Below are 23795 nucleotides of genomic sequence, written 5' to 3'. Positions count from 1 at the left end.
CCTGAAACTATCACAACATTGTTAATCAACTATACTCCAATGTAAAAAACAACAAAACATGATTCAGTTTAGCAACTGGGGCACCAGATACAGTTTCATATGGAGGTGATATTTGAGCAAAGCCATGAAGAACATAGGATTTCCTTATTTGGGAAAGAGACATTTTATTTATATTTTCCTCAAGTATAAAACTGGTCCTTGGTACTTTCTGTTTAGTCCAAGGTTGGGTCCAGCCCATGCCCTGGATTCCCCAGCACTGATGCTGGAAAAGAAATGTTAAGTAAACAATTTCAGTCTTTTCCATTTCCTCTTGTGCCACCATTTAGTTTAGAAGGCAGGAGAATAAGAACTCTTAAGCCATGAGCACGCCTGGATTTTTTTTTTTTTTCTTGGCTGCGTTGGGTCTTTGTTGCTGTGCGCGCGCTTTCTCTAGTTGCGGCAAGTGGGGGCTACTCTTCATTGTGGTGCGTGGGCTTCTTATAGCAGTGGCTTCTCTTGTTGAAGAACACGGGCTCTAGGCGTACAGGCTTCACTAGTTGCAGCACTCGGGCTCAGTAGTTGTGGTGCGCAGACTTAGTTGCTCCGCAGCACGTGGGATCTTCCCGGACCAGGGATCAAACCCACGTTCCCTGCATTGGCAGGCATATTCTTAACCACTGCGCCACCAGGGAAGTCCCCACTCCTGGATTTTTAACAATTTCTTGCTAATCTTGAAGTTCTCAGAGCTCTTGTTGCACATTTAAGCGTGACAAGCTCTAGCAAGGACTGCCTGCAAAGAACTCAGTTATTAGGGGCCTATGAGGCCATTTCTGCACACTTTTTGAATCTTTTCCCACTCCTAAATGGTACTTGGAGCATGTTGAAGGCAAGGAAAACATGGCACACTTATAGGATAACATTCTGGTAGGGGCTTACCTCATAGCAGGCATTTATAGAAGGTCATTTTTTTCCTAGAAGCTGAGACATCAGAGCCATTGTGATATGTAGTGGAGAAGGGGCTGCAGTACAATTTTATTCTAAAATTTCTAAACAGTGTAGAGGCCAGGTGGGAAAGGTGCCTCAGCCACAGAACAGGAAGTTGAAATTTTTTCAAATCTTTTTCTCAGGGCAAAGCTAGCTTTGTGATTTGGGGGTGGGTTGGAGGGATGCAGTGCTTGCAAAACTAAACAGGAACTCCTTGAAAGTATGTGGTGCATTCAGGGCTCACTCAGTGTTAAAGCACTTGAGGTTTTTTTTCCCCCTGTGTATGAAGTTGATAGGGCCACAAGGGGAGCGGCTGCCTGATTGACTGACTGTTTCTTCAGAAAGCCAGGTCTCTACTAGACCCACCATCCCTGACTGCTTTGCACCAAAAGACATGCTGTAAGGAGGAAGGAAGTATGGGCATTTGACCTTTACGGCCTACGGGAGCCACTAGTGAAGCAAGCACGTTGCTTCCCTATGTGCCTGCCTACTCCCTCTCCCACCAGTCCATCCATTATCTTAATCATTTCAAGACTTACAACTGATAAAAAGAGACTGTTTTAAAGTCTCTTGGGCATTTTGATAAGCAGGATGATTTCACAATATATGTATTTTCTTTTTATATTTTAAGAAAATGTGAATGAAGGATCATCACAAAGCTGATATTCAGGAAAACTTTGTCTATAAAGTAGTTGTTTTTCCCATGAGTTCTAAGCAATTTTTGTGGTTGTTTCTGTCACTTTTTTTGTTAAAAGCCCACCATGTTCCAGGCACTGAGCTAATAACCATTTTATGTTTTTTTCCTTATTTTACAGTTTAGGCTGTTAAGAGTCAGAGAATGTGAGAGAGCCAAATTTCTTTTTTAAAGTAAAGCCACCCAAGTGAAATAATATCAATAGATCAAGGCAATGATCATCAATGACTACTAAAACTATTAGGTGAAAAGTTGACAAGGAACTTTATAATGGATGGAGCAGGCTAACAACACCTGAACCCAGTGCTGAATTCTAACAGTACAGGAAGAAGGATCATCGGGCATGATGTGTCTCCTGATGTGATGTATTAGAAAGTATGCAACACAACCTGTGAAGTAATTTTACCAAAACCCTGAATCTGGTCAAGTCTCTCTAGAGCTAACTATTATTTTTCAGTAAATAATTGAAGGGGAAGAGGAAGGAGAAGGAACTTGTAGCTTAAGAGACATTATCAACCACATGTAATATCTGGACCTTGTTTGTATTCTGATTTGAACAGACCTTTCCTGTTTTTTGCTCTGTTCTGTTTTTGAAGTCAGTTGTGGAAATCTGAATACTGGATATTTGATATTAAGGAATTATTAATTTTCAGTTCTTGTGGGACTTCCCTGGCAGTCCAGTGGTTAAGACTGTGCTTTCAATGCAGGGGGAGCAGGTTTTTGATCCCTGGTTGGGGAACTAAGATCCCACATGCTGCACGGGGTGGCACACACACACAAAAAAATTAAGTTCTTGTCTTTTAGAAATGTATACCGAGGTATTTACTGATGAAAGGATATTTATGGGATTTACTTCAATAAAATTAATTGAGGAGGACAGGGAAGGAGCTGGGAGAGGGTCAAGGTTAAACAAGTTTATCTTTGTATTGATAATTGTTGAAGCTGAGTGATGGATGTAGAGGACTCATTATACAGCATTCTCTCTACTTCTTTGTTTGAAAATGTCCAAATAAAAGAGTTAAAAGGTAAAAAGAGCACACAGTGGGTATTCAATAAATACATGCTGATTCAATAGAAATTTTTTAAAATTAGGCTTCTACATCTTTGCTTAAATCAGCAGATTATTGATGGCAGTTAGGTTTGCAATGGGAAAGAAATACTACATTGAACCTCTATGTAGCTTTATTCTCAGGAGGAATTAATCTTGAAAAAAGTGTTACTAGATTATAATAAGGGAAAAAGGAACTCCCAGCAAGGAAACTTCCACGGAGCCACCCAGAACCTTCTGCCTTTCAAATGGGCTTAGGCGTGGAGCATGAGCTATACCAGTGTTAATACAGCTGATGGAGCCCAAAGATTTACCCAACTCAAATGAACATGCTCCCAAGAGCATCATGGACCTTAATCAAAGCCTCTAGGGAGCCATGTCTAACTAGCTTTTGAAAAATATTTTGCAGAAAGTTTCTCAGCTGTTTTAACATTGACCTGCTGTGGAGACAGATGGAGTCTAAATTGATATTCAACATTTTGTCTCTAATTCCAGATTAACCTAGAAGTTCAAACCATTACCAATGCTATAAAAACTGAAATTGTAGAATTTCAGTAAACATAGAAGTTATTTTCTAATAATGTTTCTAGTTTTATAGTTGTTTTACAGTTTATATAAATGTGGTATTGATTGCCATACAACACAGTATTATACAGAGGCAGTATAATGTAATAGTTAAGAGTATGGGCTTTTGAGCCAGACTGCCTGGCTGTGAATCTTGGCTTTGCCACTTACTAGCAGAATGACCTTGAGCAAGTTACTTAATCTCTCTGTGCTTGTTTCCTCATACATAAAATGGGAATAATAATAGTAACCAGTCAGGGTTTTCCAGAGAAACAGAATCAGTAGGAGATAACTGTATATACATATATAGTATATGTTTCCAGGCCATCAGGCTGGAAATTCTTGGTCAGGATCTGATGCTACAGTCTTAAGGCAAAATTTCTTCTTTCACAGAGAAACCTCAGTTTTGCCTATAAGGGCTTTCAGCTGATTGAACAAGACCCACCCACATTATTAAGGATAATTTCCTTTAGTTAAAGTCAGCTGATTGTAGATGTTAATCACATCTACAAAACACCTCCACAGCAACACCCAGATTAATTAGTATTTGATTGAATAACTGGGTTCTATAGCCTAGTCAAATTGGCACATAAAGCTTACCATTATACCTACTATCAAATTCATAAAAATTGTGAAAATTTAATGAGTTAATGCATGTAAAGTACTTAGAACAGAGCCGAACACATAGGAGGCACTCATAAAGGTTAGCTATTATTGTATACTCTTTAAATCCCAGAAGTACTCTATTTCTAGAAAAGATAATAAGATTTAGTGATAGTTACTATGAAATCATAATATATCTGTGCTAGATAGAACCTTGGAGGTCTTCTAGGCCAGCCTCTCAACTTAAAAATATGGAGGCCGAGGTCCAATCTGTTTTTCATAGTGCAGCCATAGTGATTTTGCTTTTTTACAGTAGTGAACAGTATACAGAGAAAGCCCTGCCCTCATGCGGCTTACATCTTAATAAGATACCCATAGTTTCTGTCCCAACTCTAACCAATATTCTTATTCATTTTCATGCAGGAAGGGAATGAGAGAATTGGGTTCAGAGACTGTGCTACAGGCCAAGTGCCCCCAAGCAAGTAGAAATGTTTATACTCAACTTTTAGATTCAGAGGCTTGGAACCTAAGGTTTTCCCACATTGGCATCATTATCTTATTTGAAATTTTAAAGTAGTCCTTCTAGGGACTTCCCTGGTGGCGCAGTGGTTAGGAATCCGCCTGCCAGTGCAGGGGACGCGGATTCTAGCCCTGGTCTGGGAAGATCCCACATGCCACGGAGCAACTAAGCCCATGCACCACGACTACTGAACCTGCACTCTAGAGCCCGCGAGCTACAACTACTGAGCCTGCGAGCCACAACTTCTGAGCCCACGTGCCACAACTACTGAACCCGTGTGCCACAACTACTGAAGCCTGTGCGCCTAGAGCCCGTGCTCCACAAGAGACGCCACTGCAATGAGAAGCCCACGCACCACAACGAAGAATAGCCCCCGGCTCGCCGCAACTAGAGAAAGCCTGCGCGCAGCAGTGAAGACCCAACACAGCCAAAAATTAATTAATTAATTAATTTAAAATAAATAAAAATAAAAAAAGTAGTCCTTCTATGGGGTCTCTTTTCATCAGGACTTAAGTCATTTCTCAAGAATATACTAAATACTCCGGAGGGCCTGAGGGAAATAAAAACTGTACTTTCTTAGCACCTGATTTTCAACCACTGTGAAACTTGGCCACTGGGGAAGTTGTCTCATTCCCTTGACATGAAGACCCATTAACAAAAACTGCATAAAAGTATGAATAATAAATCTGTAGGACATTTACAGTTTGACAAAGCACTTTTAAGAGCTAGGCAGAGCAAGTATTATTATCCCCACTTTATTAAGGAGGAAGCTTAGGCTCAAAGTTGTAAAGTGAGTCGCCCAGAACTACATAGTAAATAGCAGATCATGGCTGCCTAATTCATAGTGTAATGTGCTCTCTGTTGTGTTATTCTACTGGCTATGTCCAGGGGATAGAAATCTGGAGAAGAGTTACTTCTCAACTCTGCAGAAGGTTCCCTTCCTTAGTTCTAAAGTGAAGGCAGTCTTTAGCCATACTTAATCACATTTGAATATAACTTTTCTACTTTGCTTTGAACAAATGACAATATTTTAAAATCTGCAACTAAGTTTAACTGAGAAAAAGCCTCTGTGAAGTCTGGAAATTAACTTTTTCAGTAATGTGCACCTTTCTTTGGATTGGACCTAAATGTGCCTTTAGTAATGTTAATTTTGCTAGATTTTATGGGTATGCTTATAAATTTAGGACTTATTCTTACTTTAATTAGCCATAATTATCTGAAACTTGAACTTTGGAATGTTTTTTTCTCCTCATTTTTTAATTCCGCCAGGTCACGATGGTAGCTCTGAAACTAATATATGCACCTTTTATTATTTGGCAAATATTTCTCCAACAAATATAAGATTATTTTAAATTGCTTTCCTATTCACAGTGTGGAGTGCAGTAAAACAAGAAAATCTATGAAATTAGCTTCACCTTTGTTCCTGTCTCTACTATACCATTTGGTATATTATATTGTAATCATTTATTTGTCTGTGGTTTTTGAGGATGAGGACTTTGTCATGGCATTTTCAGAGGTAGTGTAGTATAAATAAAAGAAAATAAACTTTGGAGTCAGTCAGACCTGGTTCCAAATCCTAGGTCTATCACTTTCCAGCTGAGGGCCCTTGGGCAAATTTGTTAACCGCTGAGCCTCAGTTTACATACCTTTAAAATAAGGAAAATAATACCACCTTCATAAGGTTGTTATGACAAATTATTAAATGCACCCAACACAGTTCTGCTACGTAATAGGTGCTTCACGAATATTTGATATTCCTCTCCTTTTCGTATTAGCATCCCTAGGCTAACAGGGATACTTAAAAAAAAGTTTGTTACTTAAAGTCTTATTAAACTTTTGTTGATTGACTGATTGTTTGAATACATATTTTGTCAAAGAAGAATCATATTTAAAGAATAAACAGTTATTATAGAATGAATTTGCTATTAAATTTAACTTTTTTCAATTTAGTTGTAACTTAAAAATGTATTCTATCTACATTTCAAAATTATTGGTGCTGTGGCTAGTGAGTGGAGGTTAACACTGCATAGTCTCACTGCACCAAGCTCTCTGCTTTCTACATCTTATGAGGCTTCTTGCCTTTTAGGTATTCCATGTGGTTACCATTTTGGAAGTGTTTGTTTTGAGGAAGAAATGTTGCCCTTATCTTCCTTGTCCTTCCTTGTGGCATCCTTTTGGTTTCTCTCGTTTATAACACTCACCTTACTCTAGATTGTACTGACGTTATTTGTAGACTTGTCTTTGGCCACAAAGAGCTCAAAATCTACGACCGAGGTTCTTAACTTATTCAAGGTTCTTGAATAATCTTTTTGAGACTATGATAAAAGGTATGAAATGTCCCCCTAGAAGAATGTACATATGTACAAACAAAAGTTTTCTTATTAGTTCTGGAGGTTCATGGACTCCAGGGTAAAGACTCTTTTTCTAGATTGTGTGTTTCTTAAGAGCAATACCTGGGGGGACTTACCTGGTGGTCCAGTAGGTAAGACTCCACGCTTCCAGTGCAGGGGGCCAGGGTCCGATCCCCGGTTGGGGAACTAGATTCCACGTGCCTGCCGCCGCTAAGAGTCCGCATGCTGCAACTAAGGAGCCTGCAAGCTGCCACTAAGAAGCGTGCAAGCCACAACTAAGAGCCCGCATGCTGCAACTAAGACCCGGCGCAGCAAAAACAGATAGATAGGTAGGTAGATAGATAGATAGATAGATAGATAGATAGATAGATAGATAGATAGATAGATACTTTAAAAAAAAAAAAGCAATACCTGGGTTTCATTGACCTTTGACAGAGCCTACTGTGTATGTAGGAGATACTCAGCAAATAGTTTCTGAATTGATGAATTTAAATGCAAAATGAAAACCTTCAGGTTTCTTACTACAGAATCTCTAAACATGTCTTTTTTGTTTCCTTAGGCTTCCATCTCAGTGGCACAGTAACTGAGCCGGCCACTACTTCTGAACCAGCAGTGACTTATAAAGTTGCCATCAGTTTTGATCGATGCAAAATCACTTCAGTGGCGTGTGGCTGTGGGAACAAAGACATATTCTACTGTGCCCATGTGGTAGCGCTCTCACTCTACAGGATCCGTAAACCAGACCAAGTCAAACTGCGTCTTCCTATCTCAGAAACCCTTTTCCAGATGAACAGGGACCAGCTACAAAAGTTTATTCAGTATTTAATCACGGCACACCACACTGAGGTTCTTCCTACTGCACAGAAGCTGGCAGATGAGATTCTATCCTCCAACTCTGAAATCAACCAAGTAAACGGTAATTGTACAACATTTTTGCTAAAAATATATTTTGTTGCTTTATGGCATGTTTAGAGATTGGGATACATTTACCATTGTAATCACTCAACCTTAATCAGTTCATTCTATCCAAACTATTTATTAACTCTGTTTCTTAAAGCAATCCAATTGTCCACCTCACAAAGGTTTGGCAAAAAAGGACAGAGAATGTTAGAGTTACATATTGATCTAGTTTATGGACTTCATTTTTCCATACAATCCCTGCCCCAGGAGCCTGGGATATTCAGGAGTGAGAGAAAGCATAAAATAATTAGTGCCATTCAGTGAACTGAAATGGATATGAGAATTCCTTAACATTTCAGAAACCTGCATAACATCAGGGTTATTCCAAAGAGCATCTGCTAGCATTGTGTTTATGAGCTATATAATGGGAGAGTTTATGGCTGGAGAAAGATATTATGTTCACTTACTCATTCAACAAGTATATGTTGAGTACCTACACTGTGCAAGTGGTAGCACTGATTGTTGAGAGCATAAAACAGATATGGTTCCTGCCTTCAAACAGCTTATAATCTAGTAGAAAAGACAGCTAAGTCTGAAATAAATGCTTGCCTTTATTATGAAGCCAGGTTGTAGATACTTAATCACAGGAAACCGTTGAAGAATTTTGAGAAGAGGAGCTATATGAGCCAATTTTTCATTTTGTTGGTTAGGTCCTACTATGTTCCAGGCATCATGCAAGAGACTTTATACATGTTTATATATGTTAATTCATTTAGTTTTCAAAACTACCCTGTGAGGTAGGTATTACAACCATTTCCGTTTTATAAATAAGGAAATTATTTATAACCTAGGCTCACCTGATTTCAGAACTCAGGTTTTTAATGCTTCTCTATACTACCTCTCTATTTTTAGAAGAAACTTTGGTGTTAGTGTGAACAAGGCAGTGAGATCAGATGAATGGCCTGTATAATACTATAGTATGTGCCAAAGGGCCTGCTTTTCTCAGTTGCCCAATAGAGCTAGTCAAGTCCTACACACAGCCTCACCACTCCTCAGAAATAAGGATAGTCAGACAGGCTTCCAGGAACTCTTGCTAACTAGAGGAAATAATCTTCTGTTGCTTTATCCTCAAAGTTGTAGTGTTTACATGGTAACTGAGCTCTATTTGAGAGATACTGTTAAAGAGTAACTTTATATCTATATCTATATCTATATCTATATTTTCTTATCCCACATAGGGAGGCTGTTCTATTTCTCTGGCCTCCTTAAGTCTAGAGTTCTTAGGAACCTGAGTTCAGATCCAGGTCTGTTAACACCACAGCTGGGCTATGGCCTACTTTCGTGCATCATTCCCACTAGCTCTTTCTCAGAATTTTTGCCTATATCCAAGCTCTCTTGCCTTTTCTTGAACTAACCACCTTGGTTGAGTACCTCTATTGCACCTGCCTTGTTCATCACCACTGTCACCAAAGCAACCCTCTTTCCCCTTTACCACTGTGCTGAAGCAATCTTTATTCCTCATTATACCTCCCATCTCAGCATCTTATTATTTGTCTGAAATTAGTCTAAGTTGCCACAGTGAACTTGAGATGTTATTCTCAACCTTCCCCAGGAACTACTCCTTCTGTACCTGTGTTTATTCCAGACTAATATTAGCTTTCTACCCCAGGTTCCCTAGTATTCCACAAGGTCTTTCTTATATTTCTAATAACCAGTGCTGATATAGGCAATGATACTGAAAATGGTGAGGGGGAGGAGTGGATATATCTTAGAGGCAACATGGACGGGATTCAACATCCAGATGTGTAGGATGGGTGGGGAGTGAAGAAGAGGAAGATGAGAAAAAACTCAGTTCCAGAATGTCCAGCTACGATGGCTGGATTTGACAATAATGTTGCCATTCACTTAGGGAACGTAAGGGGAGGGATAAATTTAGGAGGAAGACGAATTCAGTTTAAGTTTGAGGTGCTTGTAGAACACTTAGGTGAAGATTTCTGATACAAAATTGGGTATGTGGATCTGGAACTGAGGACAAAAGTCAGAATTTTGGAGTTATTAGCATAGCGATGATCTTTGAAGTCCTGTTTCTGTTCCCTGCTAGATCTATAAACACCTAGGACATCTTCCGTCTCCTCTCTCTCAAGCCCTACTCTTCACCAAAACAGACTTTAAAAAGCAGGAATAAAATTTCTAAAACTGCTAGCTACCTGCTTTTTTTTTTTTTTTAATTTATTTAATTTTGGCTGCGTTGGGTCTTTGTTGCTGCATGTGGGCTTTCTCTAGTTGCGGTGAACGGGGGCTACTCTTTGTTGTGGTGCGTGGGCTTCTCATTGCGGTGGCTTCTCTTGTTGTAGAGCACAGGCTCTAGGCGCGTGGGCTTCAGTAGTTGTGGCACACGGGCTCATTAGTTGTGGCTCATGGGCTCTAGAGTGCAGGCTCAGTAGTTGCGGCGCACGGGCTTAGTTGCTCCATGGCATGTGGGCTCTTCCCAGACCAAGGCTCGAACCTGTGTCCCCTGCATTGGCAGGCGGATTCTTAACCACTGCGCCACCAGGGAAGCCCTAGCTACCTGCTTTTAATCCCAGGAATGGATCCAGGTATTGCTCTGCTCCTCATGTCCCTGAAAACTTTTATTAGTCCCTGTAAGTGGTTTTAGCTAGACTTTGCCTTGTCCCCTTTGGATTGGTGATTCAATTTGGACTATCTTTCCAACTCTTCATTTAGCACTGCTCCATGCTCTGTTTGTGATTTTCTCTGGTAACTCCATACCCTGAGATTCTCTGGCATATAGCGTCCAGGCCAGGGCTTCAGTTGCTTTTTATCCATACAGAGAGTTTGGATACCAAGAGAAAATTATGATAACTTGAGGAGTTAGGTCAGGAACCATGTCTTACAAATTTCTGAGTCTCCATCACCAAGCATGGTACCTGGAAAATAATAAGGTTTTGTTGAATGAATACAGCCATGCATATACAGGTGATGAAACAGGGGCCAGTGTAGGAATTTGCAAAGTAGAATGAGAAATGAGGAGAAGCTAGCAAGTAACTATAAAATTGAGTTTTAAGTATAAAATTGAATTTTAAGAAGTAAATGGTCAACAATGTTGAATATTGTGGAAGATACAGACCAGAACTAACAAACATAGAACAGCAATTTGGGGGAAATAGAGACTATGCAGAGAGAAGAAAACCTTGAAAAATTGTTATTAATATCATCATAGGAATAGAAGAAGATATTGTAACCATGAAATAAAAACTGGACACTATAAAAAGAAATTCACAGAACAGAAAGAACTAATGAATATTACAAATATAATGGCAAAAAAAATTATAAAACTAAGTGATGGAAAATAAAGGTAAGGAAAGTTCCTATAGAGTAGAGCAAAAAGACAAAGATTTTTTTAAAAAAGAAGATGAAGAGATGAAAAATAGGAAGAAAAAAGGATGTTAAAAATTAAGAGAATGAGTCCTGGAATTCCGATGTTTGAAAAATAGGGATTCCAGAAATAGAAAACAGAGGTAAGGAATTCATCAATAAAATAATTAAAGAATGTTTTCTAGAACAAAAATGTGTGAGTTTCCAAAGTGAAAGGATTCCACAAAATGCCCAGCAATGGGAAAAGAAGAATCTTTTGAATAAATAAGGCTGGATCAATTGGAAATTCATACTGGGGAAAAAAAACTTGATTCCTACCTCATGCCATACAGAAAAATTAATTGCCAATGAATTGCAGATATAAATGTGAAAAGTAAAACAATAAAGCATATAGGAGATAATATGAAAAAAATTTTCATGTTCTTGAGGTAAAAAAAATTTAAGTAGGGCTTCCCTGGTGGCGCAGTGGTTGAGAGTCTGCCTGCCAATGCAGGGGACACGGGTTCGAGCCCTGGTCTGGGAAGATCCCACATGCCGCAGAGCAGCTGGGCCCGTGAGCCACAGTTACTGAGCCTGCGCGTCGGGAGCCTGTGCTCCGCAACAAGTGAAGCCGCGGTGGTGAGAGGCCCGCGCACCGCGATGAAGAGTGGCCCTCGCTTGCCGCAACTAGAGAAAGCCCTCACACAGAAACAAGGACCCAACACAGCCATAAATAAATAAATAAAATTAATTTTTTTTAAAAATGGAGGTATACAAATCCTTTAATGAGCAATAACCAGTACCTTCACTTTAAAAAAAAAATTTAAGTAGAAGATTGATAAATTGGACTACATTAAGATTTTTAAACTTCCGTTTATCAAAAGGCACCATTAAGAGACTAAAAAGGCACGCAAATAGTGGGAGAAGATATTTACAATACATACAGCTGACAGAGGGTTTGTATCCTAAATACCTTAAGAACCCCTACAAATAGTAAAATGGACAGAGACACAAAAAGGCACTTGGCAGAAAGGACATCCAAGTGGCTAATAAACATATTAAAAGGCACTTTAACTAATTAGTAATCAGGGAAATGCAAATTAAAACCACAGTGAGATTCCACTACATAGCCACCAGAATGGCTAAATTTTTTAAACTATCAGTATCAAGTATTGGTGAGGATATTGAGCAACTGGAACTAATATATTGCAGGTAGGAGTGTAAATTGTTACAGTCACTTTGGGAAACTGTTGGGTATCATCTAACTCAAGTTGAACCTATGTGTACCCTATGACCCCGAAATTCTTCTCCTAGATGTCTACCCAGTGGAAATGAGTAGCATAATTTGTGAGAGCCTGAAATAGAAACAATCCAAATGTCCATCAGCAGTAGAATGGCTTAATAAATTAATACGTTCATGTAATGGAATACTATATATCAATGAAAATAAATTGTTTTGCTAAACATAATAATATGAGTGAATCTTACAAACATGATGTTGAGTGAAATAAGCCAGACACAAAAGAATAAATGTTGTATGATTCCATTTATGTAAAGTTCAAAAACAAGTCCCTAGTGTTAGAAGTCAGGTTAGTGGTTAATTTGGGAGAAGAGGAAGGGAGATGGTGTTTGCAAAGGGGCTTCTAGGCTGCTGGTAGTATTCTGTTTTCTTGACTTCAGTGATAGTTATTATAATCACTATGTGATAATTCATCAAGCTTTACAATTAAGATTTGTGCACTTTCCATAATTCATATTTCAATTAAAATTTGTAAATTTAATTTAAAAAGGTGTTTGTGTGTATGCATGCATATGTGTATACACATATGTGTATGTACAGAACAAAAAGACGGGAAGAAAATACACCATGATATTAACAAGGGAACTTATGGCTGGAGGCACTATGAGTGGATTTTTATTTTCTTTATTCTTTAGTATATTTTCTATGATAAGCATGTATTGTTTTTATAATTTAAAAAAGGATGTTTAAGAATGAAAGAAAAATTGATTCCACAGACTTATCAGTTCCCTCAGGACAGGTCTCACTGTTACAGTCTTAATGCTAACTTGGAGCCTCAACCCACATGATAGTTTGTTAAATAATTATTTATAAAACATCCTTTTATTTTATCTTCACTTGTTATCGTTTGTCTTATAATCCTGTGGAAATTTTCATACAAAAATGTCAAAGTATCATTTATATTGACCAAGTCCACTTTACCACTACTGAGGGTAATTAGTTTCATACTCATCTCTTTTTATAAAAAGACTAAAATGTTCTAACCAGTGAACACATATAGGGATATATTTATCTTTTGTTTTTAACCAAAGGATCATTTTTTTTTAAGATTTTGCCTGGGAGTTAGTGAGAGAGCCAGAGAAGCTGGTTGTGAACTCCAGGCCTGGTTTATCTAGTTAAAATTATCTTTGTTCTTATTCGTTCATTCCTAAATGCTGTACCCTTCTCTGCTATCTGACCTTTAATGTTGCTATTTCTTAAAAATTAATCTTAAATTTTCTCCTCTTATTCTATATGATCTCTGCAGGCAATCTCAGCTACCTCCTTTACCTTAATGTCATCTATGTATTATGACTCACAGATTTACTTCTCCTATATCCAACTGACTATTCTGTATCAAAGACATCCCCAAATCAACATATCCAAACATGAATTTATCTTCTTCCTCAAACTTGCACAATAAATAGCACCATCATCTAGCCACTGGATCATGATAGAACACTTTTTTTCTCATAATCCACATGCATTCCAGTGCAAGACCTGTTAATTTTACCTCTCAAATATCTTTCATCATTTTCCACTTCTCTCTGTTGATACTGTCATCACCCTAAATAAAACCACTATAATCTCCCACCTAAATTGCTACTATAGCCTTCTAACTGATCTTTCCATATCCACTGTTGCTCCCTTCTATTCCATTCTCCACAGAGCCATCCAAAGTAACTTTTCTATAACTACAGATTTTGTCATATCACTTCTTGTTTAAAATCCTTCAATGGCCTCCTGTTGCACTTAGGGTAAAATCCAAATTTCATACGGCCTACAAAACCTTGCACGATCTGGCTTTTGCCTTCATTTTCACATGATATTCCCTCTCCTTGGAATACTCTTCCTATCCTCTCCCCCTTGTTATAGATGTCCTTAATTACCACAATGATTTATGGCTTCATGCTTTTTTGAGCAAAAAATACACACAGTATTTCCTCCACTCTCTGCCAGGCTAACTCTTATTCATTCCTCAATTATTCACTTAAATGTCACTTTCTCGGGGAAAACTTATTTGACCTTTCTTTACACACAGATATGTACCTGGGTGATTATTTGCTTGACATCCCTTTCCCCAACTAGTCTATCAGCTCCACAAGGACAGGGACTATGTCTGCTTATTTAACACTGTCTATCCAGTGTTTGGCACAGGCCCCTGGCACATAGGAGGCTCTCAATAAATATTGAATAAACGGAAATGTCTTAGAAAATTCTTCTCGGGCCTTTTGGGTTTTTTTCCGGCCATGCCTCAAGGCTTGCAGGATCTTAGTTCCCAGACCAGGGATCCAACACAGGCCCTCGGCAGTGAGAGCCCGAGTCTTCACCACTGGACCGCCAGGGAACTCCCATGACTTTGATTTCTTCAACAGCCACACCAGCTCCATATAGACTGTTACCTGGACGTCTCAACTACTGACTTACTCCCTTTTTTTTTCTGCAAGCACCCATTTTGGCAGCTCAGTTTCTTGTCTCCTGGGTTCCTTATAGACCAGAAAACATTTACACAGTTTACCTTCCTTTCTTTGCTATCAGATAAACAAACCCTTTTGAAGCTTTAGGTGAAATTTTACTGTTAATAACTCTCTAGGCTTTGCCTTATCCTAGCCTAATGTAAGGTACCTAATGCCGTGCCTGGCACATAGTAGGGGCCTAATCACTGCTTGCCGTTATTATAATTTTGAGCCCTCATTTTCAAAATCCCCTCCTGGTATTCCAGCAGTAATTGCACTATCCCAGAAGTTTTCCATCATGTGCACACTCGGTATTAATAAACTGTGCCTGATTTCTTCCACAGCTGCTGCTACTACCACCAGCTGGGCCCAAAAGATTCACCAGTTTGCTCCATACCCCTTCAAATCCTTAGAGGCGGTGTCACTCCACACCTCCAATTTGTTGACTAAGGCTAGCTCCCCTGGGAGACTGGGTCCTGCTCTTGATTTTTCTTTTTCTAGTTGAACCACCCAAGGGTAAGAATTGGTATTCAAACCATCTCTGCCCCTTGCTTTCGGAGCACCATTGCTATTCTTTCCTCATCAGCAGGGTACTCAGAGGCCCAATCCTTGGTTTATACCTAGTTTATCTTATTTTATCTCAGTTGCATCTCTGTAGAGCTAGTGAAAACTAGAATCAGAAGTGAGACTCTGTAATCTGCATTTTTAACAACAAACCCCAAGTGATTAACATTTGAGAATCACTGTACTGGTGAGAACTCTTGTTATTTTCACTGTGCAGAAAATGCATTATTCTGACTTACCCTATATTCTGTGTGGTAGAATAAACCAAGAAAGGATTTGGCTATTTTCAGACACAGCATCCAGCTTACATTCAGGGTCTGAAACCAGGTGGTAGATCACAGCAATATGAGGCTAGAGGCCAAAGTATAGCTTTGTAGTGAAGAACAAGACTTTGAAGAGAGACCAACATATAGATTCTAACTCATATAATTTCCATCTGTTATATTACTTACCTGTATAAGCTTTAGTTGTTTTCGCTTTAAAATTAGGATAATAATGCCACCTCATAGAGTTGTTGGGAGAGTTCACTGGAATATACTCAACAGATATTCATTGAGCATCTACTATGTGACAGGCACTGTTCACATGTTGCAAATATACCAGGAAATAAAACAATTTATGCCCACAAGGAGCATACATTCTAGCGGGGATGTGTATAAAAAGTGCTTAGACTCTGGCGTGGAGGAAACATTCAATGAATGGCTGTTATTAACAAATATTTAAGGATAAGGAGTGTATTTGTTTTTCTTTGCCACTTTCAGTTTACAGAAGAAGTATAGGGTATATTATTTGCCCACCTGGAGCTTAAATCAAGGTGGTCAATAGGACAAATATTTGTTCATTCTATAAATATTAACTCAGTGCTGTAATGATCCAGACACTGTGAGGTATAAAAATGAATCTGTACACTAGTCTTTAAAAACTTCAATTTAGTTGGGTATATATGAGAAGTGCACAATTCCAACGTAAAAGAAAATGAAAACAGGTCTTCTGAATAGCCAAAGCGATCTTTTTTTTTTAAATATATAAATATATATATATATATATATCTTTAACATCTTTATTGGAGTATAATTGCTTCCCACTAGCTAGCTATTTTACATTTGGTAGTGTATATATGTCCATGCCACACTCTCACTTTGTCCCAGCTTACCCTTCCCCCTCCCCGTATCCTCAAGTCCATTCTGTAGTAGGTCTTCGTCTTTATTCCCGTCTTGCCCCGAGGTTCTTCATGACCATTTTTTTTTTTTTTTTAGATTCCATATATATATGTTAGCATACGGTATTTGTTTTTCTCTTTCTGACTTACTTCACTCTGTATGACAGACTCTAGGTCCATCCACGTCACTACAAATAACTCAATTTCGTTTTTTTATGGCTGAGTAATATTCCATTGTATATATGTGCCAGATCTTCTTTATCCATTCATCTGTCGATGGACACTTATGTTGCTTCCATGTCCTGGCTATTGTAAACAGAGCTGCAATGTACATTGTGGTACATGACTCCTTTTGAATTATGGTTTTCTCAGGGTATATGCCCAGTAGTGGGATTGCTGGGTCGTATGGTAGTTCTATTTTTAGTTTTTTAAGGAGCCTCTGTACTGTTCTCCATAGTAGCTGTATCAATTTACATTCCCACCAACAGTGCAAGAGGGGTTCCCTTTTCTCCACACCCTCTCCAGCATTTATTGTTTATAGATTTTTTGATGATGGCCATTCTGACTGGTGTGAGATGATATCTCATTGTACTTTTGATTTGCATTTCTCTAATGATTAATTATGTTGAGCATTCTTTCATGTGTTTGTTGGCAATCTGTATATCTTCTTTAGAGAAATGTCTGTTTAGGTCTTCTGCCCATTTTTGGATTGGGTTGTTTGATTTTTTAATATTGAGCTTCATGAGCTGTTTGTATATTTTGAAGATTAATCCTTTGCCCATTGATTCATTTGCAAATATTTTCTCCCATTCTGAGGGTTGTCTTTTCATCTTGTTTACGGTTTCCTTTGCTGTGCAAAAGCTTTTAAGTTTCATTAGATCCCATTTGTTTATTTTTGGTTTTATTTCCATTTCTCTAGGAGGTGGGTCAAAAAGGATCTTGCTGTGATTTATGTCATAGAGTGTTCTGCCTATGTTTTCCTCTAAGAGTTTGATAGTGTCTGGCCTTACATTTAGGTCTTTAATCCATTTTGAGTTCATTTTTTGTGTATGGTGTTAGGGAGTGTTCTAATTTCATTCTTTTACATGTAGCTGTCCAGTTTTCCCAGCACCACTTATTGAAGAAGCTGTCTTTTCTCCACTGTATATTCCTGCCTCCTTTATCAAAAATAAGGTGACCATATGTGCATGGGTTTATCTCTGGGCTTTCTATCCTGTTCCATTGATCTATATTTCAGTTTTTGTGCCAGTACCATACTGTCTTGATTACTGTAGCTTTGTAGTATAGTCTGAAGTCAGGGAGCCTGATTCCTCCAGCTCTGTTTTTCTTTCTCAAGGTTGCTTTGGCTATTCGGGGTCTTTTGTGTTTCCATACAAATTGTGAAATTTTTTGTCCTAGTTCTGTGAAAAATGCCATTGGTAATTTGATAGGGGTTGCCTTGAACCGGTAGATTGCTTTGGGTAGTATAGTCATTTTCACAATGTTTGTTCTTCCAATCCAAGAACATGGTATATCTCTCCATGTATTTGTATCATCATTAATTTCTTTCATCAGTGTCTTATAATTTTCTGCATACAGGTCTTTTGTCTCCTTAGGTAGGTTTATTCCTAGATATTTTATTCTTTTTGTTGCAATGGTAAGTGGAAGTGTTTTCTTAATTTCACTTTCAGATTTTTCATCATCAGTGTACAGGAATGCAAGAGATTTCTGTGCATTAATTTTGTATCCTGCTACTTTACCAAATTCATTGATTAGCTCTAGTAGTTTTCTATGTCATGTCATCTGCAAACAGTGACAGCTTTACTTCTTCTTTTCCAATTTGGATTCCTTTAATTTCTTTTTCTTCTCTGATTGCTGTGGCTAAAACTTCCAAAACTATGTTGAATAATAGTGGTGAGAATGGGCAACCTTGTCTTTTTCCTGATCTTAGTGGAAATGGTTCCAGTTTTTCACCATTGAGGATGATGTTAGCTGTGGTTTTGTCATATATGGCCTTTATTACGTTGAGGAAAGTTCCCTCTTTGCCTACTTTCTGGAGGGTTTTTATCATAAGTGGATGTTGAATTTTGTCGAAAGCTTTTTCTGCATCTATTTAGATGATCATATGGTTTTTCTCCTTCAATTTGTTAATATGGTTTATCCCAATGATTGATCTGTGTATATTGAAGAATCCTTGCATTCCTGGGATAAACCCCACTTGATCACAGTGTATGATCCTTTTAATGTGCTGTTGGATTCTGTTTGCTAGTATTTTGTTGAGGATTTTTGCATCTATGTTCATCAGTGATATTGGCCTGCAGTTTTCTTTCTTTGTGACATCTTTGTCTGGTTTTGGTATCAGGGTGATGGTGGCCTCGTAGGATGAGTTGGGGAGTGTTCCTCCCTCTGCAATATTTTGGAAGAGTTTGAGAAGGATAGGTGTTAGCTCTTCTCTAAATGTTTGATAGAATTCACCTGTGAAGCCATCTGGTCCTGGGCTTTTGTTTGTTGGAAGATTTTTAATCACAGTCTCAATTTCAGTGCTTGTGATTGGTCTGTTCATATTTTCTGTTTCTTCCTGGTTCAGTCTAGGAAGGTTGTGCTTTTCTAAGAATTTGTCCATTTCTTCCAGGTTGTCCATTTTATTGGCATATTGTTGCTTGTAGTAATCTCTCATGATCCTTTGTATTTCTGCAGTGTCAGTTGTTACTTCTCCTTTTTCCTTTCTAACTCTATTAATTTAAGTCTTCTCCCTTTCATTCTTGATGAGTCTGGCTAGTGGTTTACCAATTTTGTTTATCTTCTCAAAGAACCAGCTTTTAGTTTTATTGATCTTTGCTATCGTTTTCTTCATTTCTTTTTTCGTTTATTTCTGATCTGATATTTATGATTTCTTTCCTTCTGCTAACTTTGGGGGTTTTTTGTTCTTCTTTCTCTAATTGCTTTAGGTGTAAGGTTAGATTGTTTATTTGAGATGTTTCTTTTTTCTTAAGGTAGGATTGTATTGCTATAAACTTCCCTCTTAGAACTGCTTTTGCTTCATCCCATAGGTTTTGGGTCGTCGTGTTTTTATTGTCATTTGTTTCTAGGTATTTTTTGATTTCCTCTTTGATATCTTCAGTGATCTCTTGGTTATTAAGTACTGTATTGTTTAGCCTCCATGTGTTAGTATTTTTTACAGATTTTTTCCTGTAATTGATATCTAGTCTCATAGCATTGTGGTCAGAAAACATACTTGATATGATTTCAATTTTCTTAAATTTACCAAGGCTTGATTTGTGACCCAAGATATGATCTGTCCTGGAGAATATTCCGTGAGCACTTGAGAAGAATGTGTATTCTGTTGTTTTTGGATGGAATGTCCTATAAATATCAATGAAGTCCATCTTCTTTAGTGTATCATTTAAAGCTTGTGTTACCTTATGTATTTTCATTTTGGATGATCTGTCCATTGGTGAAAGTGGGGTGTTAAAGTCCCCTACTATGATTGTGTTACTGTCGATTTCCCGTTTTATGGCTGTTAGTATTTGCCTTATGTATTGAGGTGCTCCTATGTTGGGTGCATAAATATTTACAACTGTTATATCTTCTTCTTGGATTGATCCCTTGATCATTATGTAATGTCCTTCTTTGTCTCTTGTAATAGTCTTTGTTTTAAAGTCTATTTTGTCTGATGTGAGAATTGCTACTCCAGCTTTCTTTTGATTTCCATTTGCATGGAATATCTTTTTCCATCCCCTCACTTTCAGTCTGTATGTGTCCCTAGGTCTGAAGTGGGTCTCTTGTAGGCAGCATATATACAGGTCTTGTTTTTGTATCCATTCAGCCAGTCTATGTCTTTTGGTTGGAGCATTTAATCCATTTACATTTAAGGTAATTATCGATATGTATGTTCCTATTACCATTTTCTTACTTGTTTTGGGTTTATTGTTGTAGGTCCTTTCCTTCTCTTGTGTTTCCTGCCTAGAGAAGTTCCTTTAGCATTTGTTGTAAAGCTGGTTTGGTGGTGCTGAATTCTCTTAGGTTTTGCTTGTCTGTAAAGCTTTAAATGTCTCCGTCAAATCTGAATGAGTTCCTTGCTGGGTAGAGTAATCTTGGTTGTAGGTGTTTCTCCTTCATCACTTTAAATATGTCCTGCCATTCCCTTCTGGCTTGCCGAGTTTCTGCTGAAAGATCAGCTGTTAACCTTATGGGGATTCCCTTATGTGTTATTTGTTGTTTTTCTCTTGCTGCTTTTGATATGTTTTCTTTGTATTTTAATTTTTGATAGTTTGATTAATATGTGTCTTGGCGTGTTTCTCCTTGGATGTATCCTGTATGGGACTCTCTGTGCTTCCTGGACTTGATTAACTATTTCCTTTCCCATATTAGGGAAGTTTTCAACTATAATCTCTTCAAATATTTTCTCAGTCCCTTTCTTTTTCTCTTCTTCTTCTGGGACCGTTATAATTCGAATGTTGGTGCATTTAATGTTGTCCCAGAGGTCTCTGAGACTGTCCTCAATTCCTTTCATTCTTTTTTCTTTATTCTGCTCTGCAGTAGTGATTTCCACTATTTTATCTTCCAGGTCACTTATCCGTTCTTCTGCCTCAGTTATTCTGCTATTGATCCCTTCTAGAGAATTTTTAATTTCATTTATTGTGTTGTTCATCACTGTTTGTTTGCTCTTTAGTTCTTCTAGGTCCTTGTTAAACGGTTCTTGTATTTTCTCCATTCTATTTCCAAGATTTTGGATCATCTTTACTATCATTATTCTGAATTCTTTTTCAGGTAGACTGCCTATTTCCTCTTCATTTGTTAGTTGTGGTGGGTTTTTGCCTTGCTCCTTCATCTGATGTGTGTTTCTCTGTCTTCTCATTTTGCTTAACTTACTGTGTTTGGGGTCTCCTTTTCGCAGGCTGCAGGTTCGTGCTTTCTGTTGTATTTGGTGTCTGTCCCCAGTGGCTAAGGTTGGTTCAGTGGGTTGTGTAGGCTTCCTGGTGGAGGGGACTAGTGCCTGCGTTCTGGTGGATGAGGCTGGATCTTGTCTTTCTGGTGGGCAGGTCCATGTCTGGTGGTGTGTTTTGGGGTGTCTGTGACTTTATTATTATTTTAGGCCGCCTCTGTGCTAATGGATGGGGTTGTGTTCCTGTCTTGCTAGTTGTTTGGCCTAGGGTGTTCAGCACTGTAGCTTGCTGGTTGTTGAGTGGAGTTGGGTCGTGGCGTTGAGATGGCGACCTCTGGGAGATTTTTGCCGTTTGATATTACGTGGAGCTGGGAGGTCTCTTGTGGACCAGTGTCCTGAACTTGGCTCTCCCACCTCAGAGACACAGCCCTGACGCCTGGCTGGAGCACCAAGAGCCTGCCATCCACACGGCTCAGAATAAAAAGGAGAAAAAAAAAAAAAGAAAGAAGAAGATAAAATAAAAATAAAATAAGGTAAAATAAAATAAAGTTATTAAAATAAAAAGTAATTATTAAAAAAAATTTTTAAGTAATAAAAAAAAAAGAAAGAAAGAAGAGAGCAACCAAACCAAAAAACAAATCCACCGATGATAACAAGTGCTATAAAGTATACTAAAAAAAAAGAACAAAACATCGGACAGACAGAACCCTAGGACAAATGGTAAAAGCAAAGCTATACAGACAAAATCATACGCAGAAGCATACCCATACACACTCACAAATAGAGAAAAAGGGAAAAAAATATATATATATCATTGCTCCCAAAGTCCACCTCCTCAATTTGGGATGATTCGTTGTCTATTCAGGTATTCCGCAGATGCAGGGTACATCAAGTTGATTGTGGAGATTTAATCTGCTGCTCCTGAGGCTGCTGGGAGAAATTTCCCTTTCTCTTCTTTGTTCACACAGCTCATGGGGTTCAGCTTTGGATTTGGACCCGCCTCTGCGTGTAGGTCACCTGAGCCCGTCTGTTCTTTGCTCAGACAGGACGGGGTTAAAGGAGCAGCTGATTGGGGGGCTCTGGCTCACTCAAGCCGGGGGGAGGGAGGGGTACGGATGCGGGGTGAGCCTGCGGCGGCAGAGGCCGTCATGACATTGCAACAGCCTGAGGCGCGCCATGTGTTCTCCCAGGGAAGTTGTCCCTGGATCATGGGACCCTGGCAGTGGCGGGCTGCACAGGCTCCCGGGAGGGGAGGTGTGGACAGTGACCTGTGCTTGCACACAGGCTTCTTGGTGGCTGCAGCAGCAGCCTTAGCGTCTCATGCCCATCTCTGGGGTCTGCGCTGATAGCCACGGCTCGTGCCCATCTCTGGAGCTCCTTTAAGCAGTGCTCTTAATCCCCCCTCCTCGTGCACCAGGAAACAAAGAGGCAAGAAAAAGTGTCTTGCCTCTTTGGCAGCTCCAGACTTTTTCCCTGACTCCCTCCCACCTAGCTGTGGCACACTAGCCCCCTTTAGGCTGTGTTCACCCAGCCAACCCCAGTCCTCTCCCTGGGATGTGACCTCCGAAGCCGGAGCCTCAGCTCCCAGCACCCGCCCGCCCCAGCAGGTGAGCAGACAAGCCTCTCAGGCTGGTGAGTGCTGGTCGGCACCTATCCTCTGTGTGGGAATCTATCTGCTTTGCCCTCCACACCCCTGTGGCTGCGCTCTCCTCCGTGGCTCCTAAGCTTCCCCCCTCCGCCACCCACAGTCTCCGCCCACGAAGGGGCTTCCTAGTGTGTGGAAACCTTTCCTCCTTCACAACTCCCTCACACTGGTGCAGGTCCCATCCCTATTCTTTTGTCTCTGTTTTTTCTTTTTTCTGTTGCCCTACCCAGGTACATGGGGAGTTTCTTGCCCTTTGGGAGTTCTGAAGTATTCTGCCAGCGTTCAGTAGGTGTTCTGTAGGAGTTGTTCCACATGTAGATGTATTTCTGATATATTTGTGGGGAGGAAGGTGATCTCCACGTCTTACTCTTCTGCCATCTTGAAGCTCCCCCCCAAAAGCAATCTTGAGAAAGAAAAATGGAGCTGGCGGAATCAGGCTCCCGGACTTCAGACTACACTACAAAGCTACAGTAATCAAGACAGTATGGTACTGGCACAAAAACAGAAATATAGATCAATCAAACAGGATAGAAAGCCCAGAGATAAACCCACGTACATATGGTCACCTTATTTTTGATAAAGGAGGCAGAAATATACAGTGGAGAAAAGACAGCCTCTTCAATAAGTGGTGCTGGGAAAACTGGACAGCTACATGTAAAAGAATGAAATTAGAACACTCCCTAACACCATACACAAAAATAAACTCAAAATGGATTAAAGACCTAAATGTAAGGCCAGACACTATCAAACTCTTACAGGAAAACATAGGCAGAACACTCCATGACATAAATCACAGCAAGATCCTTTTGACCCACCTCCTAGAGAAATGGA

At 39.1% G+C, this 23795-nt stretch overlaps 1 protein-coding gene across 1 annotated transcript in view; it reads left to right on the top strand.

The window, feature by feature from the left end:
• The window catches only part of ZSWIM5 (zinc finger SWIM-type containing 5), a 248428-nt gene that overhangs the window by 171049 nt on the left and 53584 nt on the right, over positions 1 to 23795 (top strand). Inside the window, exon 2 of the mRNA XM_068537942.1 lies at positions 7303 to 7659. Coding sequence (XP_068394043.1) covers positions 7303 to 7659 — 357 coding nt within the window. The remainder of the gene's footprint in view (positions 1 to 7302; positions 7660 to 23795) is intronic.

The sequence above is a fragment of the Eschrichtius robustus genome, chromosome 3, assembly GCF_028021215.1.
Source record: "Eschrichtius robustus isolate mEscRob2 chromosome 3, mEscRob2.pri, whole genome shotgun sequence".
In the NCBI taxonomy this organism is placed as follows: domain Eukaryota; kingdom Metazoa; phylum Chordata; class Mammalia; order Artiodactyla; family Eschrichtiidae; genus Eschrichtius; species Eschrichtius robustus.
Note: the sequence above shows the minus strand (reverse complement) of the source record. Positions and strands in the feature narration are given on the sequence as shown.